Genomic DNA, 20,554 nt, shown 5'->3' on the forward strand with positions numbered 1-20,554 from the left:
CTAAGTGGATGTGTATAAGCTTGTAGGGCGTGTGTGTGCATGTGTGTGTGTGTATGTGTAACACCATTCAGCAGGTTTCATTCAATAAATCTCCACCAAGCACCTGTGCCCTAAACCCCAGAGACCAGGACAGCAGCCATGGTTTTTCTGTACCCTGAGTTCTTGATTAATATCACTGTCTGAGATCATTAAGCATCCTTCCCTTGGGCTGGCAACTTCAGAATCACTATGGGGACTTATTAAAAATACTGAAACCTAGGCCAGCTCCAGAGGTTCAGATTCAGTGGGCTGCAGGTAGTGACACGGTTCTGTGCTTTTAACAGGCACCCAGGAGAGTCTGACCATCCGCAGGATTTGGAACCTACTGACCTACCTCAATCTCTTTGCTTTATAAGTGAGGAAAGTGAGGCCCAGCAAAGAGGGAGTTGCCTGAGGTCACAGGGCTGGGTAATGGACAACCTGAATGAGGGTGCAGGCTGCCGGCATTCCTGCTGAAAGCCACTTAGGTGTCCTCTCAGTGCATTCCCCCCGACTGCATACCTGCCTGATTTCTTCCCAGCTCCACTCATCTGAAGTGTGCCAGGAGCTCCCAGGAGCCCAGCCCACATCCATCTACAAACAGAAAACACTTGCCCTCACAGCCGATAAGCCCCCAAGACAGTATACACATACACACACACACACAGGTGTATGCATGCACACTACTCACATGCAGAATTACATGTTCATTCTCTCCATGAATCTTCACTGAGCATTCACCCACTATATGCCAGCCACTGGCCTGAGAATCCAGCAGTGAGCACAATTAAAAATAAAAATGCAGGACGCTGCCCTCCTGCACCTTCCAGTCTAGGGCAGGGAACCAGGGGGCTGCTTCAAGTCAGTTCCAGCAGCAGGTTCTGCCCAGGCCCATGAGCAGCTGAGTAGAAGAGCAAGGGCTTGGCTGCTAGGGTCAGGGTGGACCCCTCACCAGACTGTGCAGGCAGAAGACCTCTCAGCTTTGGGTCTGGGAGCTCAGAAGGCACTGGGAAAAGTGAAGTGGACCCAGGTCCTCCCACATCCTTCCGGGCACCCTGGATTTACTAGTACCTTCATTTTGAAATCTCTGTACAGCAGTGGGCACTGGCAGAGGATCCTGACTGCAAGCAGGACTTGCAGGCTAAGCTGATAGGAACTGCCAGATACCCAGCAGAGGCCAGGAGACACAGCAGGGAGGAGATCCCCTCGGTAAATTCCCAACTGGTCAAGATGCCTGCATTCCACATCCTTTAGCAGAGGGCCCTAGATGGGAACATTTGTCTTTCTTTTTTTTTTTTTTTTTTTTTTTTTTGAGACAGGGTCTGGCTCTGTTACCCAGACTGGAGTGCAGTCGCACGATCTTGGCTCACTGCAACCTCCGCCTCCCAGGTTCAAGCGATTCTTATACCTCAGCCTCCCGAGTAGCTAGGACTACAGCACGTGCTGGGCTAATTTTTGTATTTTTAGTAGAGACGGGGTTTTGCCATGTTGGCCCGGCTGGTCTCAAACTCCTGACCTCGAGTGATCCTCCCGCCTCGGCCTCCCAAAATGCTGGGATTACAGGCACGAGCCACCATGCCAGGCCGGGAACATTTGTCTTTCTAACTCCAGACTGGGTAGTGAGATTAGGGACCCCAGCTTAACCATGGAGAAGACGCTTTACTTCCCAGAGCCTTAGAATGACCATCTTTAATCTATCAGGAAATACTCCCACCTCTTCCAACCTCACAGGGCTGTTGTGATAATGTGGTGAGGTCACAGCAGAGGGTTCTTTGAGTCAGAGCCCTGGAAAGAAACACAGCTCTGATGAGGACGCTTACAGGACTGAAAGGTGAACGTGGGGGGAGGGGTCTTCCAGGAATCTTCCAGGGAGGAGCCTATGTTTCATCCCACTGGAAAAACAGACCCGGCAGGACACATGTGGGAGACCACCCAGACTGTGAGAAACATTCGTTGGTTATGTGTGTTTTGGAAATGGGGTAAGCACAGAGTGACCTAAAGTCCCCTTTGCATAAATAGCTGACAATTCCAAACCGCAGCCCTGACCACCCCAGTCAAGTCTAGTTAATAGATGCTGTTGGCTTTTTAGAGTTATTTTCACAGCTCAGTTCCTCTATCTGCACTGTCTCAGTTAGCATGGAGGCCCACTTTCCTCTCAACAGAGTCAGCCAAGGGTTTTCCAGGGCCAAACTTGTGTGTTCTCCTTCTTGCTTGGTTGGTGACATGCTCTGTGAATGCAGAAGTTGTGCAACCTACTCTACTCTGTCTTCCCTGGCAGGGGAGCAGGGCCTTTGTGTATGTGAAGGGCCATGAGCCATCGGAATGGAGTGCAATTAGCGGTGCTGGTGAGGAGACTGACAGCGCAGCACAACCCGATGACAAGGGGATCTTGATGAGCCACACTTGCTCTGTTTATCCTCAGTTTCAACCAGGAAGTTCAAATGCCAGGGAGGTGCCATGAGGTGGTGAGAAGAGCGTTAGGATCCAGAGTCAGGGGGCGGGAATCCACTCTGAGCCACTGGCTGGCTGGGGAATCTCAGGCAACTGCTTCCACTTCTCTGAGTTTCAGCTTCATCATCTGTAAAATGAGGACACTTGTGTGGAAGGAACATCAATCAAGCACAGTCTGAAATTTAGACCATTATGCATGAAGGCTAGAATTGGGATTAAGTAAAAGCACTCAGTAAGTGTTACTAAATTGTTAATTATGTACAGTTTCCTAAATAGGGATTAGGCAAAGCATGGTTGCTGGGAGGATGATTATACTACTGTAATAACAAACATTTATTGTGCACTATCTATCTGTGTACTTTATCTACTTTACAGGCGTTCTCTCAATTAATTCTCACAATGATCCTAGGAAGTGGGGTTATCATCATTCCCATTTTAATGGCATGCCAAATAACTTGCCCAAGTCATGTGGTTAGTATGAGACACCGCGGGGATTCGCGCTCAGGTCTGTAATTAGAGCTTAAGTTTTTAACTGCTACTGGCAGGCCTCCTCGTACTTCAGTGTCTCTCCCACAGTGAGCACTTCCTAACTAGTTGCTTTCATTGCCTCCCTCCTCCTCTTTCCATTACAGCCTCTGGTCATCAAGTTTTCATTAGCTCTACTCCCAACTTACTTCCTGCCTCCTAGGGTCTCCCTTCTCCATCACTGCCACCAAGGATCACCTCTGCCTACCCTACAGGGAGACCCAGCCATTCCACCTAAATAATTACCCTGAAGATGGCTGGGTGCAGTGGCTCACACCTGTAATCTCAGCACTTTGAGAGGCCGAGGTGGGCAGATCACAAGTTCAGCAGTTCAAGACCAGTGTGGCCAACATGGTGAAACCCCATCTCCACTAAAAATACAAAAATTAACTGGACATGGTGGCGGGTGCCTGTAATCCCAGCTACTTGGGAAGCTGAGGCAGGAGAATCACTTGAACCTGGGAGGTGGAGGTTGCAGTGAGCCAAGATCATGCCACTGCATTCCAGCCTGGGTGCCAGAGCAAGACGTCATGGCAAAAAAAAAAAAAAAAAAAAAAAAAAAAAAAGAATTACCCCAAAGAAGCAACAACCGGAGACAAAAATTAAGATTTAAATATGCAAATGGTCATTGAAGCCTCATACGTAAGACAGAAAGAATGAAAAAGAACATGAATATCCAACAATAAAGGATTGATTTGCTATATAAATAATAGTAAAGAGAACAGAATAACATACAGGCATTGAGAGACATGTAATGGTATGGCCTTATAACCACAATATATTGACACATTTAAAACCAGAATATGGGGGCCACGTTCGATGGCTCACTCCTGTAATCCCAGCACTTTGGGAGGCCGAGGCGGGCAGATCATGAGGTCAGGAGCTCGAGACCACCCTGGCCAACATAGTGAAACCCTGTCTCTACTAAAAATACAAAAATTAGCCAGGCATGTGGTGGCGCGTGCCTGTAATCCCAGCTACTCAGGAGGCTGAAGCAGGAAAATCGCTTGAACCCGGGAGGTGGAGGTTGCAGTGAGCCAAGATCACGTCACTGTACGCCAGCCTGGGACAGAGCGAGACTCAGTCTCAAAAAAAAAAAAAGGAAGAATATAATACAATACACAGAGTATGACCCCATATATGAAAAACAATTACATATTATATGTTTGCATCAAAATAGATGTAGAAGAAAATACACCAAAATGCTAACAAAGACTGTCCCTGAGAGGTAGAAACCTAAAGGTGATTGTTTTCTGTGCTTTCACATTTTTCTTCAATTAACATCTTTTTGTAATAAAAATAAGGAGTACATGCGTGTCTGTGTGTATGTGTGTGTGTGTGCGTCTGTGTGTGTGTGTCTGTGTGTGTGTGTGTATGACAGAACTCTGTGATGGGCTCCGCATTGCTATGGAAAGAAGCCCAGACCCCCAGCCCACTTCCTCTGTGCGTGACTGTTGCACCTCAAGTTCTGTGCACACCATTTGTGTCTCCTGTCCCGCCTCACCTTTTCTGATCCTGGCACCTTTGCACAGGTGATTTCTTCCACCTGGAACACCGTCCCTCCTCTCTCTGATGGTCAGAATTGTATCCTCCCTTCAAAGGGCCAGCTCAAATGTTCCCTGCACCTCCATCCTACCTCCTATAGTTCTGCCTGCACCTTACTGTCCTCCTCCTTTTGTATGCTGCCCTCTCTGTCTCAGTTACCTTGGGAGCTCTTTAAAGCCAAGGTCTAGGTGGGACAGGCTTATGCCCCTGTGCAGCAAATACTCACTCGTGCTTAACAAAGCACTGAAGTTGGGTTGAGTTAAAGTGAGTTGCAGTTGGCTTCCAGTAGGGCCCCCAGAGCTGATTGGAGAGCCCCTGAGAGACCCCTGGCTATCTTTCTTCTTTGTAGCTGAGGGCCTAGGTCTCTCCCCTGAGATGGCAGGAAATGCTGATGACCTCTGAGTCATTAATGAGTGATGCCCCGGGGCTGTAGCACTGTTGCCCACAGGCTTGTACTCTGCATGGTCCCATTCAGTGGGGCCGAGTGCTGTGGGCAGAGCTGACTGGTGAGGTCATGAGGATGGGTTGTGCAAGGCCTCCTGTCCCTGGGGCAGTGGGTAGGGTGGCCAACTATCACAGTTTGCCTAGGACTGAGATGCTCCTCAGAATGCAGAACTTTCAGTGTTACAACTGGAGAATTCCAGGCCAACCAGGATGGTTGATCAGCCAGCAAGCAAGGCATGAGTGCTGCCTCTAGGCCTCTTAGGCCAGGATTGCCGCCACAAGGGATCACAACTTCTGATCCCTTAAGTGTTTGACTCCACAGGTAAAGGTGACCCCGTGCCCAGGTCCTTAGACGAAGAGCATCTCAGGCCAATACAGCAACAAGGTTCTGAACCTGGAGCACCATTTATTCCCCCAGAGTCCTCACTGCTCTTTCCTAACAGAAAGGAGTCCATCTGCTCTTCTAGGCTATTTTCACCCCAGGCCTAGCTCCTGTGAGCATGCACAGAGCCTCCCAGCCCATGGGACACCTCTCTGGGTCCTCTCCTGCAGTTAGTCTCCACCCTTTCAGGGCTTGGCTCCAGTCATCCTCTCCATGAAGCCTCCCTTACCCCTATCCCACAGACCATTCCCTTCTCTGCCCTCTCGGGGTTTGATCCTCGCCAACTCTCTCTCCTCTGATCTCTTTTCTCCCAGCAAAATACTGGGTTCATTCACTTACTCATTTACTCACAAACAGAATCTATTTGGTGTTGGGTTAAGAGCCCTTACCTAGAGTCCCACTGTGACCACATTGACTCCTGGCTCCACCACTTAGCTGCTGTGTGACTCTGAACCAGCCACTTATCTGGGCCTCAGTTTCTTAATGTAAAATATGGGAGTCGTGATAATCACACCTACCTCACAGGGTTGTTGAAACATTACATGATTTAAGAATTATACAGGCCGGGCATGGTGGCTCACATCTGTAATCCCAGCACTTTGGAAGGCTGAGGCAGGTGAATCACTTGAGCTCAGGAGTTCAACATGGTGAAACTCCACCTCTACAGAAAATACAAAACCAGCTAAGCATGGTGGTGCACGCCTGTGGTCTCAGCTATTCAGGAGGCTGAGGTGGGAGGATCACTTGAGCCCAGAAGCAGGTCAAGGTTGCAGTGAGCTGAGATCATGCCACTGCAGTCCAGCCTGGGTGACAGAATGAGACCCTGTCTAAAAAAAAAAAAAAAAAAAATTTACAGTTCTTGGGTCAACACCATATACCACTTGTCATTTTTATTATTAGAATCTACCATTTGCCAGATACTCTGAGGCATCAGGAATATACAAATAACAAGTGCAGAAACTGACCAGTCTAGTTGGACAGGCAGACGCATAAACCAGCAATCACAAGGCAGTGTGACTAATGGAGGAGGTATGGCAGCACAGAGAGAAGCAAGCAGTTACTCAGCCTGCCCTAAAGGCAGGGCAGTCAGAGAAGCTTCTCAGAGGTGGTGACATGAGAGAGAGCTGAGCCAGTGATAGAGAAGTGTGTAGCAAGAGGGGGGGTACACTGGTCTGGCAGTGTGAGGCAGCTTTCCCTGGTCCTGGAATGGGGGTGGATTGCATGCTGGGGCTGGGCATGGAGCATGTAGAGACAAACACTGGAGAGAGAGCCCTGATAGTGGAGAGGAGACCCTTTCGAGGAGTGGGCCTCCTCCCATTGCAGTGGGGAAAGCGCTGGCAGTTTTAGTAGAATGAATTGAATTCTGGACAGATCACTTCAGTGAACCATAGGGGACCCCCTCAGGAGACTGAGGGAGGTGAAACCAGGGCTCTCTGTGCAGCCTTACAGTATATTCCTGCACAGTCAGTCTTGCCAGGGTCCTTAGGTCCTGGCCCTGGTGGGACAGCTGCCCACAGTACCTATACATCCCCAACAGACTTCAGGATTACATACAGTAACGCCCTGTCCATCTGCCCCTACTCCTTCCTGCTGCGATTGCAGCTCATGAACTCTCACTCTGGCTCTCCCCACTGGTCTCCATTCTCACCCTTGCAACAAGCTCACTCTTGCTAAAGCCTTAGCTCCCAATCACAGCTCACCCTGACCAGAGCAAGCCCATCCCTTCTCCCTCGGTCTCCCCACCCCACCTCATTGGACTCCCAGCTGCCTGGCTGAGACTTGCCCTGTCTCATGTTCCCATGGATGACTCATGTTTTGGGCAAGGATGAGGCCACGCTGGGGCTGCCGAAGCACAGGGAGAGTTGGTGGCAACAGCCCTTCCCTGGTCTCACAGGCCCAACTGAGCAAAGGTTTTCCATCTCATGCATGTCTGCTGGCACTATAAGAGCCTGTTTGTGCCCCCAAAGAGGTCTTGACCCCACTCCGAGGTCTAGCCAAGCCTTCCCGGGGTAAAGGCCTTTGCTCCTTCTTGGAAATTCAAAGTCATGAAAACCAAAGCAGTGAGAACACTAGTGAACCCAGGAAGCAGGATGGCCCCTCCTCCATCAGAGAGGTAAAGACTCCCCAAAAACGTCATGGATCTTTTTTAAAACCTGGTCTTGGCTGGGTGCGGTGGCTCACGCCTGTAATCTCAGCACTTTCGGAGGCCAAGGCAGGCAGATCACAAGGTCAGGAGTTCGAGACCAGCCTGGCCAACATAGTAAAAACCCGTCTCTACTGAAAAGGCAAAAAATTAGCCGGGCCTGGTGGCGGGTGCCTGTAATCCCAGCTACTCGGGAGGCTGAGGCAGGAGAATTGCTTGAACCTGGGAGGCGAAGTTTGCAGTGAGCCGAGATCGCGCCATTGCACTCCAGCCTGGGCAACAGGGCAAGACTTCATCTCAAAAAACAAAACAAAACAAAACAACAAAGAAAAAAACCAACAACAAAAAAACCTGGTCTTGAACCCCAGACCTCTGTGCTGTGAGTGATCTTACAATCTTCAGACAGCTCCCAGACTCTTACAAATGATAGTAAACGATCACCCCATTGCAACCAGCAGCACCCACACTGCTGCATACAAGGAGCCTACTGCGTTCTAGGGTCTGTGTCAGGGGCTCTAACAGCAGCAGACTCTTCAAGGGGCTGGGACTCTCCTAGCAAGAAACAGAAACTGGGTTTGGTCAAGGACCAAAGGATACTTTAAACCAATAGGGCTGGTGTTCCAAAAAAGCAGAGTGCCAGAAACTAGAGCCTGTTTCCCCCTCCACCTGCCCTCTGCCCTTGATGTCTCATACTAACTATGCCCGCCACTGCCCTTTGCAGCCAAGCTCTGAGAACGACCCCTAGTGCTGGACAAAGAAAGTATTGCCCAGTGCTCCCCTGTCCCCTGGTGGCCAGTTCTATTGGCACCAGTTAGCATTAACTAATGTTACCAGAACCTGGGCTCCTTGAGGCAAGGACTGGATCTTGTCTTTCTCCTCTGCATCCCCAGAGTTGAGCACAGTGCCTAGCCTGTAAAGGCATTTAGTTGGCTGGATGTCTTGCCTCTCAATCCCATCTGTTCACTACCACTCCCCTATTTTGTTTTTTTGTTTTGTTTTGTTTTTGAGACAGAGTCTCGCTGCTGTCACGCAGGCGGGAATGCAGTGGTGCTATCTCCGCTCACCGCAACCTCCACCTCCCGGTTTCAAGCGATTCTCCTTCCTCAGCCTTCCGAGTAGCTGGGATTACAGTCGTGCACCACCACACCCGGTTAATTTTTGTATTTTTAGTAGAGACAGGGTTTCGCCTTGTTGGCCAGGCTGGTCTCAAACTCCTGACCTCAGGTGATCCACCTGCCTTGGCCTCCCAAACTGCTAGGATTACATGTGTAAGCCACCGCGCCTAGCCCACTCCCCTATTTCTGAGTGCCTGGATACATCTTTTCTTTATGCCTGAACCCCCACCATCAGTTACCCTTGGGTTTGAAGAGCAGATTCTATTTTAGAGGCTGCTATTACATAGGATTAACTAGGTAACCCCTTCCATTAACAAAGCTTGAATCAAGGGAGGGGTGGCAACCCTCTTCTCCCTAGCCACGCCCACCTCCCAGATAATGCCGCCATTCTCCCTACCTTTCTCCCAAAGCCCATGGCAGGTATCACCAATTGATCACAGCATTCTAGTTGAGCCCTGATCTTTCTCAGCACTGATCAGGGTTGCATGAATAGATGCTTATTTGCCATGGTGGGATTTAGACACCCACGGACAATTGTACAATTGGATACAATGAGTATGTATTCGTAAAAGTTCTGTTGTAATTAACACATTCTTATTCAACTGTGTGATGTAGTTCACACATCAGATGAGCAAGATGAACCTCTTGTGGACTCTGAGGGACTGGGGCACAGGACAGGGTTTTGATTGGAAGGTGAGAGAAATCTGAAGGGGAGTAAAACAGGTTGGAAGCACAAAACAATTAAAGAGACTTCGAATTGCTGAAGGGAGCCACTCAGCCTCCTTGCTCCCTCCAGAGAGACTCTGAAGTAGGCCACTACTTTGCAACAGGGAAGGTCAGACATGGGGAAATAATGGAGGAAAGGAAGGTAGAATCAACTGCTGGCCACAGCTTGGAAAGGTTCAGGGTTACCCAATCAATAGTTTCTGTATAACTATGGGCAGCTATTACCTGTACTTCAGTTTTCTCCAGTTTTTTGTTTTGTTTTGTTTTGAGACTGTGTCTCACTGTTTTGTCACCTAGGATGGAGGGCAGTGGTGCGATCTCGGCTCACTGTAACCTCTGCCTCCCAGGTTCAAGCAATTCTCCTGCCTCAGCCTCCCCAGTAGCTGGGGCTATAGGTGTGCACCACCACACCCGGCTAACATCTGTGTTTTTAGTAGAGACAGAGTTTCACCAAGTTGGCCAGGCTGGCCTCAAATTCCTGACCTCAGGTGATCCACCCACCTTGGCCTCCCAAAGTCCTGGGATTACAGTTGTGAGCCACCGTGCCAGGCCTTCATCCTGTTGAAATTATTCCTTTTAACCCTCCAGGAGGGAAAACTTACTGTGTAAATGTATACAGCCTGAGAGTATAAATGACAGGGGGACAAGCTCTACCCAGAAAGCTGAGGCTTCTCCCAGGGTAGCAGGGGCAGGGTAGCCTCCTGTAGAAGAGGCATCTATAGGGACTGAACTGACCAGCTTGACATCCCTTGGTCCAGAATCTATGGGCCCTCCTTCCTAGGACCACCGAGGCCCTGTCTACTGGGGTTGTAGTGTCTCTGCCTATCCAAGCTGGTGATTTCAAAATGGGTTGCAAATTGGGAGAATACAGATAAAGAGAGAGATGCTCCGAGACCTGGGACTTTGTGGGCAAAGAATTTCACTCGGCAAACTGTGTGGTTACTGCTCTTTGCAGGGCATCTTCATTTGGGGAAAGACATGAAATGGTAATGGCCAAACCCCCCCTCACCCCCACCACCTCCAGGCCGAACACCGCAGTGGGGGGAAGATGCGTAGAGGTGGGGGAAGAAGTGTGCAAAGAAAGGGCCTGGATGGGTGGGGGTCCCAAAAGGACCTAAGCAGCAGGAAACCCCCAGGAGTGGGCTTTAGGCCCAGCAGCTCCTCCTTCTCAAGGTGAGTCCAGAGGCCATTCTGGAGTGGGCCTGGGTGCCAGGCCCTGGGTACTCCTTTGGGTACCAGGCTGGCCTCCTGATTCCTGAGGCATTGACTTGGCACCCCATAGGGGACTGCCCTCCTCCAGGCCTGGCACAAAGCCAGGGGGCTAAGAACAGTCTGCAGGACACAGGGCAGAACCACAGCAGGGAGGGGGCTCCCATGCCAGCTCCCCCTCATGCCATATGAGGCCAGGCCTGTGGCTCGAAGCCCCTGAGCTGGGCATGCCCTGAGAGTCTGGGACCGTCCAGGGGCTGAATCTTCATCCTCAGCCCTGCGAAGCCTTCTGCCCTCCTCCCAGGGTCCGTCCATTCCTTCAGCTCCAGCGCCTCCTCCACACGCCCATGCCTTCCACCTCGCCACATGGAGCATAGCCGTGCCCCCACAAACCAGAGGGAACAACGGAGCTGGCAAGAAAGAACAGCAGTTAGAGCAGGGGCAACACTGGGGAAAGGAGAACCTATTATGAGCTGGGCATTTTACACCAGTACTTCCCAGCCTTTTCCATAAACATGGAAAATATGTTTTGCATACATACTGTGGTCAAGGGAATCTGCTTCCTCCCAGGCCCCCAAGACCTGAGGATCAACGTGGATCAATCCTCAGCACAGGGGCCTGCCTTATACCCCACTTCTCAATTAAACCCTCACTACAATGTGGGAGGGCATTAACAGGACCATCAAAGTGGGGCCTGGCACTAGATGGGGCCCCAGGCTCACTAGGACTCTCTATTGTTGAAGATGCCTACAGGCGAGTAAGGTCACCTAGGAGGTGGTAGTGGGGAGAGGGGGATCTAGGTTTCCACTGGAAAAATCAAGGCTAGAAGGAAGGCTAAATCCTTTCTCGGCGCTACTCCTACTTCTCACAAGAAGGGAGTGGCATCTGGGGAAGAGGGCACAGGGCTGAGAGCCAGGGCTTCTAGATTCTATTCCTGGCCCCTCCCCTGGGCCTTCCTAACCACAAATCCGCCCCCCACTCCCTGCCCTACTGCTCATAGAGGATTAAGACATCACGAACAACTCATGACCCCATCCTACACTCACCGACCCTGCCCCAGTGCCCCATGCCCTCCTCCAGCTTCTCCTCCCCTGGCACAGCCAGGCCTGACTGGCACTCAGGAGCAGGTAGACAGCTAGGCCCCCACCCCTTGGCATCAGTGGCCTAGCCTCTGGTGCAGTTGCCCATCCTCCAGCTCCCTTGCTCTTCCAACAGTGAGCCCTAGGGCTCAAAACCCACTGTCAAGAATGGGGACCAAGTGCGGTGGCTCACACCTGTAATCCTAATACTTTTGGGAGGCCAAGGTGGGCAGATCGCTTGAGCTCAGGAGTTCGAAACCAGCATAGGCAATGTGGGGAAAAACCAAATCTACAAAAAAAAAAAAAGCCAGGCATGGTGGCGTGTGCCTGTAGTCCCAGCTACCTGGAGGGTGAGGTGGGAGGATCGCTTGAGCCCAGGAGGTTGAAGCTGTTGAGGCTGCAGTGAGCCATGACTATGCTACTGCACCAGCCTGGGCAATACGTAGAGACCCTGTGTCTCAAAAATATATATATAGGCCGGGTGCAGTGACTCACACCTGTAATCCCAGCACCTGGGGAGGCCGAGGCAGGCAGATCACCTGAGGTCAGGAGTTCAAGACCAGCCTGGCCAACATGGCGAAACCCCGTCTCTATTAAAAATACAAAAATTAGCAGGGTGTGGTGGTGGGCACCTGTAATCCCAGCTACTCTGGAGGCTGAAGCAGGAGATTTGCTTAAGCCCGCAAGGCGGAGGTTGCAGTGAGCCAAGATCACACCACTGTACTCCAGCCTGGGTGACACTGCGAGACTCTGTCTCAAGAACCAACAACAACAACAACAACAAACACACACACACACACACACACACACACATACACACACACACATACAGGAGGATCTGGATCCCTCAGGCCCAGTCCAGCCAAGCCAGCCCACTAAGGCCCCACCTTGGGGGCCGGACTCCTTGGCTCTATTCCTAAGGCTTGATGGTGCCTTTGCTAACTGGGAGATACTGTCTTTCTACATCAATTCAATGCTCAAACTTTATGACAAGCATTCAACCTAGAGGGAAAGAGGGTCTGTCTCCGAGATCCGCGTCCCCACCCTCGGTTGTTCAGAAAACCGAAGTCCAGGAGCCCTGCTCTACGTGGAAAGCAGAGGCCCACAGCCTGGGGCAACGTGCAGGCCAGACTCTCTCTACTTCCTTCCACCTGAGTCAGGGCTGAACCAACTTGTAGGAAGGCTCATCTCGCCCAGGGAGTCCCCCTCCCAGGGCTTCCATCTTCCTCTCAGACACCTGGGTCACATTCAGGACCGGCTGACCTGGCTGGCACCTCAGGGCAAAGTCCAGATCTGCTGGGTTGGCCACTGGCCCAGGCCTCCCATGCCCTCAGTTGGCCCCAGGAACCTCCCCTAAGACTGCCCGGCTGTGAAGTAGAATGCTAGTCCTCATTCTCTCTGTAGGGGAAAGATGAGAAGGGAAGAAGAGAAGAGGGTCCAGTCCCCCGGGGGCTTACCTGCCTTGACCTCAGCACCGAGGTGGTGGGTAGCGTGAAGGTAAGATGGTGCGCCCGGTGGTTTAGGACACGAGGGTCCCGGTCCCGAGGCTCTGCCGGGCCCGCACTGTCTGGATGGCCTGCTGGTTCTTGAACTTGACCAGACCTAGGGTGATCTGGGCGTTCCAGCCGGGATCTTCCAGAGGGCAGCGGAAGTCGATCTCGCCGCCGCCTTCGGTCACCAGCGTGAAGTAGATGTGGCGCCCGGTGCTCTCCACGCACTCCACGGCCTTGATGCGGGCGAAGCTGAGCTCCTTGGGCCGCCCGCCAGTGCCTTTGGCTTCGAAGAGCTGCAGCCCGCGCTCGGTGAGCACGCAGCGCTTCCGCTTCCACAGCTGCAGCAGCCCGCCGCTGCGCTTCTCCAGCACGCCCTCCTTGAGCACGGTGGCCGTCGCCGCCGCCGTCATGGGCGCCCCGAGGTTTGCAGAAAGCTCCAGGCTGCGGCGGGCGCGGCGCCACTCTCGGCCCGGCAGCGCAGGATTCTGGCGCCCCGGGCTGGCTGGCCGTGCGCGCTGCCCACCTGCGCCCTAACTGCCCGGCGCGCCCGCACCGCGGCCCTCAGCACCCAGCTGCCGATGAGGTGGCGTGGGTGCCCCCAGCGCGCTCCGCGCCCACTGCCCCGCTTCAGCCGGCACCGCCTCCTCTGCTCTACCCGAGCTGGCCCAGCCCGGCTCGCCTCTGCCGGGTGCCTCCGCGACTCCCTAGCCCGTGAGCCTGCCCGTTCTCTTGCTCCCCTGGGCTCTGTCTGCGCCCTGGGCGGCAGCTCGCGGGATGTGCCCTTACATGTTCCGCTCTTCGCCTCCTGCGCCGCCCGCCCGCCGCGCATTCCTGCCCAGGCCGGCCCTCCCCTCAGCGCAGTGCACCAGCTCCTGCAGAGCCCAGGGGGCGGGGCCGCAGCGGGGGCTCAGTCGCTCACTGGAGGCGCAGGGCGCGGGGCGGGGAGGGCTGGGACTGAGAGGGGGCTGCTTACTCAACAACCCAAGCCTTCTGGCTGCCGTCTGCCGCTTCTCGGAACCGCAGCTCCCCCAAGCCTTGAATGAAGGGGGAGATGGCGGGGAAGGGCGGGGGGAAGGCGCATCTCCTCGATTGGAGAGAGCGCTGCTAGCAAGGGGGTGGGCTTGGCGAACGCACAGTGGCACCAGTTGCATGTTAGGCGTCAGACAGCTGCTGGCTACTTGGCAGGCCATGAGGCCCCCAGCCTCTGCATCAAGCCTATGTTGGGTTCCTCCTCCATCGGCCGATTTCTTTGTGCAGTACCCAAGAGAGGCTGTCCATCGCTGCCTCTGCTTGGACAGTCCACCTGCTCCTACTCCTACCCGCATGCACTGCGCGGGGAGGCCTGTAGAGAGTAGCCAGTGCCAACAAAGGAGAGCTGAGGCTTGAGGTCATTCATGCCCTCCTCATAGTGGGGGAGGAGGGACCCCCTCCGTGACCTCGGCATGCCACTGTCTGCGGTCCTCTCCACCGCACACACTTGCAGGGGCCGACGCTGGACCGATGGCACAGCCAGGCCCATGTGTAAGCGCAGCTCCAGCCTTGCTGCTTCCTTCCGCTCCGCAGATTCTATCCTCCCTCAACCTCCCCCTAGAATGGACTTCTCCTGGATACAGAACTGGAGGGGAACGCGGAGGGAGAGGTCTCTTTCTCTTCTGGCTAGAATATTGTGTAAAGACAAGAGCTTTGCAGAGTTGAGTTCAAACTTCTCCCTTGATTGCTGTGTCCGACCCACCTGGGGCAACTTTACTGACCTCCCTCAATTTCCTCATCTGTTGAATAGGAGGATTAATTCATTCTCATCTCATGGAGTTGTCCTGATGAATAAGTTAGATAACATTTGTGAAAGACCCAAGACAGGGCTTGGCAAATCTAAGTCTCGATAAATGTTCTTCCTTCCATCTCCCCACTTTTATTCCCTTTAGAGAATGATGGGGGTCCTGAGATTAAGCTAGGCACTGGAAGAGGGCTCTCCTAGGTCCTCATTCTGCCCCCATCTTGGTCAGTTCCTCCAGGCCCGCAGTTTCTTAGGGGCCTATTCATCAACATGTTAATAATAGATTCTTATAGGAGTAATGATATATAATAATGACAGTAATAAGACCTCTTTGTACTTACACCCTGTGTTACCATCCTCCGGCCCAAAGAGCAGAGCCTAACAGACACAGGGAGGGTCCTGTTGTGGGGATAGGAGTGCCCTCCTCTGCAGCCCCAAAGTTAGGAGATGAGAGAAGGGAACTCTCAGTGTCTCATCCACAGCTCTTTACACACACACACACACACACACACGTGTGATGACAACTAACTCCTAACTCCCAGAATGCCCCTCCAGGAGAGGGAGTAGACAGTGGCATAAAAGAAGAGACAAAGACAGATGTCTCCTGAGGCCCAGAGGGCAGCAGGGGAGGGAGCTCGAGGTGGGCTGGTGCTGCTCCTCCCTCCCTGCTGAGATATCCCTACCCATCTCCTGGAAGAGGAGCTCTGACTTAACCTTCTTGGGACACTGGGCTGGAGCAGTGCTGGGCCCTAGAGATATTTACCCAATTCCCTTTTTTTTTTTTTTTTTTTTTGAGATGGAGTCTCACTTTATTACCAGGCTGGAGTGCAACGGCGTGATCTCAGCTCACTGCAACCTCTGCCTCGCGGACTCAAGTGATTCTCCTGCCTCAGTCTCCCGAGTAGCTGGGATTACAGGGATGTGCCATCATGCCTGGCTAATTTTTGTATTTTTAGTAGAGATGGGGTTTCACCATTTTGGCCAGGCTGGTCTTGAACTCCTGACCTCGTGATCTGCCCACCTTGGCCTCCCAAAGTGCTGGGACTACAGGCATGAGCCACTGCACCCCACCACTTACTCAATTCTTATTGACTTGTTAACTCCACATCGGGCTGATGGACAAAATGTCCCCTGGTAGCAACCCAGAGCTGGCTCCTCTCTCTGCCCACCCCAAAGGGAAAGCGGATCTGCCCTGTCAGTAAATCTTAAGTCCAGCTGGAACAGGCTAGACTACAAAATGGCCCCAGGGAAGAATGTGCTGGAAATGGCTCTAGCTAGGGCTGAGCCACACCACCTCCACACCTGTGTGAGAAGGAGGAAGTCCAAGTGGAGAGGAGGGGTCCCTCTGGGTGGCTACCCAGGACAAGGTGGAAAGAAAGATGGGAATAAGGTGGGATAGAGGCAAGAATGAGACCCAGAGAGATGCAAAAAGTAACATAGCTTTTGTTTTCTATATTTACTTAATCCTTTTTTTTTTTTTTTTTTTTTAGATTGAGTTTTGCTCTTGTTGTTCAGGCTGGAGTGCAATGGCGCAATCTCAGCTCACTGCAACTTCCGCCTCCCGGGTTCAAGTGATTCTCCTGCCTCAGCCTCCATAGTAGCTGGGATTTCAGGCGCCTGCCATCATGCCCAGCTAATTTTTTGTATTTTTAGTAGAGACGAGGGTTCACTATGTTGGCCAGCCTGGTCTCAAACTCCTGGCCTCAGGCGATCCACCAGCCTCAGCCTCCCAAAGTGTAGGGATTACAGGCGTGAGTCACCATGCCTGGCTATTTACTTAATCTTATATAAATTCTGTTTAGTGATCATTAATTTTTAGACTCAATCTAAAGAAAAGTGTTGAAGACAATTTATTAACAAAACAAGATGTACATTAACACCGCAAAAACTTTAAAACTAAGGATGATATCATTCCTTTGCTCAAAAGCCACCAGAGCCTTCTCACCTCATTCTGAGTAAAGCCAAAGTAATTGATGCTGCCTGCAAGGCCCTCTAAGACCTGCCCTTCACTTTCTGATCTTACCTCCTGTACTTTCCTCTCTCCCTGGCTCCAGCCACAGTCCTCGCCATCCCTTGAACTTGGCAACCCTCTTTCCTCAGGGCCTTTGCACCTGCTGTCCTCACTGTCTGGAATCCTCTCCCTCAGATCACCAAATGGTTCATTTTTTCACCACACTCAGCTCTGTTCACATATTACCTTCTCAGTAGGGTCTTCTCCCAACACCCTGTTTAAAGCCACAACCCCCTTCCGTAGACGTAGATACATACGCTGTATCCCCTCCCTGCTCAGTTTTTCCTCTATGGCACATAATTAGCATCCACTGCTTTGTATTTTTCTTATTTATTGTCTATCTCCTTTACTTGTAGGCTCTATGCTAGCAGGGAGTTTTTTTGTTTGTTTGTTTTTTTGTTTTGAGACAGAGTCTCGCTCTGTCACCCAGGCTGGAGTGCAGTGGTGCCATCTCAGCTCACTGCAAGCTCTGCCTCCTGGGTTCACCCCATTCTCCTGCCTTCGCCTCCCGAGTAGCTGGGACTACAGGCGCCCGCCACCTCGCCCGGCTAATTTTTTGTATTTTTAGTAGAGGCAGGGTTTCCCTGTGTTAGCCAGGATGGTCTCAATCTCCTGACCTCGTGAACCGCCTGCCTCAGCCTCCCAAAGTGCTGAGATTACAGGCATGAGCCACCACGCCTGGCCTATTTATTTTTTTTACCCTATGGCTCCAGCACCTGGAACATTGCCTAATACACTGTAGGAACTGAATGAATAATTATCGAATGAGAAAATGAAATGGCAATGTACATGACAAAAACTGGGAGGTGGAAAAGGATAATGCAATAGTTTCCCCTCCTCTCATTATTGGGAATCGATAAATGCAATCTAGAGTTAATGAACTAATAAAAAGAATGCATTATTTAAAACAATAATGGAAACCACTAGATGGTTAAAGGAGATTTGTAGGGAGGCAAGACTATTTTGTATGATACTATAATGGTGGATACGTGACATTATGCATCTGTCAAAGCCTACAGAAGCATACAAGAGTGAACTTAAGGCCGGGCGCGGTGGCTCAAGCCTGTAATCCCAGCACTTTGGGAGGCCGAGACGGGCGGATCACGAGGTCAGGAGATCGAGACCATCCTGGCTAACACGGTGAAACCCCGTCTCTACTAAAAACTACAAAAAACTAGCCGGGCGAGGTGGCGGGCGCCTGTAGTCCCAGCTACTCGGGAGGCTGAGGCAGGAGAATGGTCTAAACCCGGGAGGCGGAGCTTGCAGTGAGCTGAGATCCGGCCACTGCACCCCAGCCTGGGCGACAGAGCAAGACTCTGTCTCAAAAAAAAAAAAAAAAAAGAGTGAACTTAAACTATGAACTTCGGTTAATAGTAAATGTATCAATATTGCAGTGGCTCAAGCCTGTAATCCCAGCACTTTGGGAGGCCGAGACGGGCGGATCACGAGGTCAGGAGATCGAGACCATCCTGGCTAACACGGTGAAACCCCGTCTCTACTAAAAACTACAAAAAACTAGCCGGGCGAGGTGGTGGGCGCCTGTAGTCCCAGGTACTTGGGAGGCTGAGGCAGGAGAATGGCGTGAGCCCGGGAGGCGGAGCTTGCAGTGAGCCGAGATTGCGCCACTGCACTCCAGCCTGGGCCACGAACAAGACTCTGTCTCAAAAAAAAAAAAAAAAAAAAGTAGCACATTAATGCAAGATGTTAATAATAGAAGAAACTATGGAGGAAGGGTAGGTATACAGGAACTCTGTTCTATGTGCTCAAATTTACTATACATCCAAACCTGTTACAAAAATTAAGTATTTTAATTAAATACCAAAAATAAATGGTTTGCCTGTAATCTCAGCACCTTAGGAGGTTAGGGCATGAGGATCGCTTGAGCCCAGGAGTATGAGACCAGCCTAGGCAACATAGTAAGATCTTGTTTCTCCAAAAAATTTTTTTAAAAATAGCCATAGTGGGGCACATGCCTGTAGTCCCAGCTACTCAGGTGTCTGAGGTGGGAGGATGGCTTGAGCCCAGGAGTTTGACACTACAGTGAGCTATGATCACACCAGTGCACTCCAGCCTGGGCAACAGAGCAAGACCCTGTTTAGAAAAGCAAATAACAATTTAAAATAAATTGTTAACAGTCTCTCTGGGTAAGGATGAGGAAGAAAGAGACTTTTATTTTTTCGTTGTTTGCCAATCTGTATTGTTTGACTTTTTAAAATCCTGTGACTGCTTTGCTTCTCTAAAAATCTAGGTAACTGCACAGTACAGAAACGTTCATGCGGTGCAGCAGTTAAAAATAAACAGATCCACAGGGCTTGGTAGGGTGAGATGCCTGAAATATGTTGTTTCATGGGGAAACATTACAGTACAGTAAGTTAATAAGGTATATAGCATGGCCACACATGAACAGAAGTCCATCTTTGTTGTACAGGTTATGTCTAACAGGATTCACAGTGATAAGTTACTTATGGAATGTCCAGGATGAGGATGGGCAGTGTGAGAATGCCTGTCATTTTATGAGCATGCTTCAATATGGTTTCGATGTCATACTCATGTATTAGGCATATTTTTAAAACAAAATAAACACATAGGTATTACATATGTTCTTGAAATAGAATTTCAAACACAAGGGCTGGCTTCAGAGCGGGGGTTGATTTAGAGGCTTGAATGGCAGTTGTTGGCCTCCAGGCATTCCCAGGATTCCCCAAGGTGGGCACATAGAGCCTCCTGATGTGGGGTGTGTACACCAGAACTGAGCAAACCCAGAGCTGAGCATGCAACTCCTCCTGTCTCTGTAGTTCTGTCCTCCACTCCCCAACCTTGGGGAACATAAAAAGGGGGTTGGTTCCCCCACAGGACCCTGGGCTCCTATTCCATTATCCCCTGGCAACCGGAGTTGGAAGGCTCATCTAGTCTGCCTCCATTTGACTCCCAGTCCAGAAAGAGGTGTGTGGTATAGACCAGCACGTCTCAGACTGTAGTGTGCAAACACATCACCTGGGGATCTTGCAAACGCAGATTCTGGTGGAACAGGTCTAGAGTAGGACCTGAGATTCTGCACTTCTAGAAGCTTCCAAGTAACACTGATGCTGATAGTCAACAGAACATACTTTAGATAGTAAGGGTCTAGAGCAGTGTTTCTCAAAATGTAGTCTCAGGCTAGCAGCGTCAGCATCAGCTGGGAACTTGTTAGAAATACAAATTCTAGGCTCCACCCCGGACCTGGGTTTGGAGCCCAGCAATCCATGTTTTAACAAGACCTCCAGGTGATTCTGATGCACACGTGTGAGAACCACTGGTGTAGGGGAAGGAGCACTCAGCTAGGAGACAGGGCACCCGTGTCCTAGCCCAAGCTTGGTGATACCTTACACAGTCACTTCCCCTTTCTGATCTCAGTTTCCTCTTCTGTAAAATGAAAGCTGTCAAGTTCTATCTTGCAGATGTAGTGCATATTTGGAAAAAAAAAAAAGAAGCCTGGCTAGTTTATGGGAGCTATGGAACCCCTGTACAGGCAAGAAAAGAAAACATCACTACTCCTTCCTCAACCTGTTCCCTGGATTCCTCAGGCCGGGTAGTACCTCCTCACCTAGATGGGGCATGAAAATGGGTCTGTTTGCAGCCCTGCTCCTCCCCACCCTGCTT

General features: G+C 51.2%; 1 protein-coding gene across 2 annotated transcripts; it reads right to left on the bottom strand.

Moving 5' to 3' along the window:
* Positions 1-1,689: 1,689 nt before the first annotated feature.
* On the bottom strand, positions 1,690-13,979 carry PHLDA3 (pleckstrin homology like domain family A member 3). 2 transcript variants are annotated; one of them, XM_015447928.4, is made up of 2 exons: positions 13,095-13,979; positions 1,690-2,596 (listed from the first exon to the last, which is right to left on the bottom strand). In XM_015447928.4, exon 1 carries the CDS (start codon positions 13,538-13,540, stop codon positions 13,157-13,159), a length of 384 nt encoding a protein of 127 aa, XP_015303414.1. In that variant the 5' UTR covers positions 13,541-13,979; the 3' UTR covers positions 1,690-2,596; positions 13,095-13,156. The 2 variants fall into 2 exon arrangements, with proteins under 2 accessions (XP_015303414.1, XP_005540459.1); XM_005540402.4 differs by lacking the exon at positions 1,690-2,596 and adding an exon at positions 10,284-10,968.
* Positions 13,980-20,554: the final 6,575 nt, after the last annotated feature.

The sequence above is a fragment of the Macaca fascicularis genome, chromosome 1 (assembly GCF_037993035.2).
Source record: "Macaca fascicularis isolate 582-1 chromosome 1, T2T-MFA8v1.1".
Classification (NCBI taxonomy): Eukaryota; Metazoa; Chordata; class Mammalia; order Primates; family Cercopithecidae; genus Macaca; species Macaca fascicularis.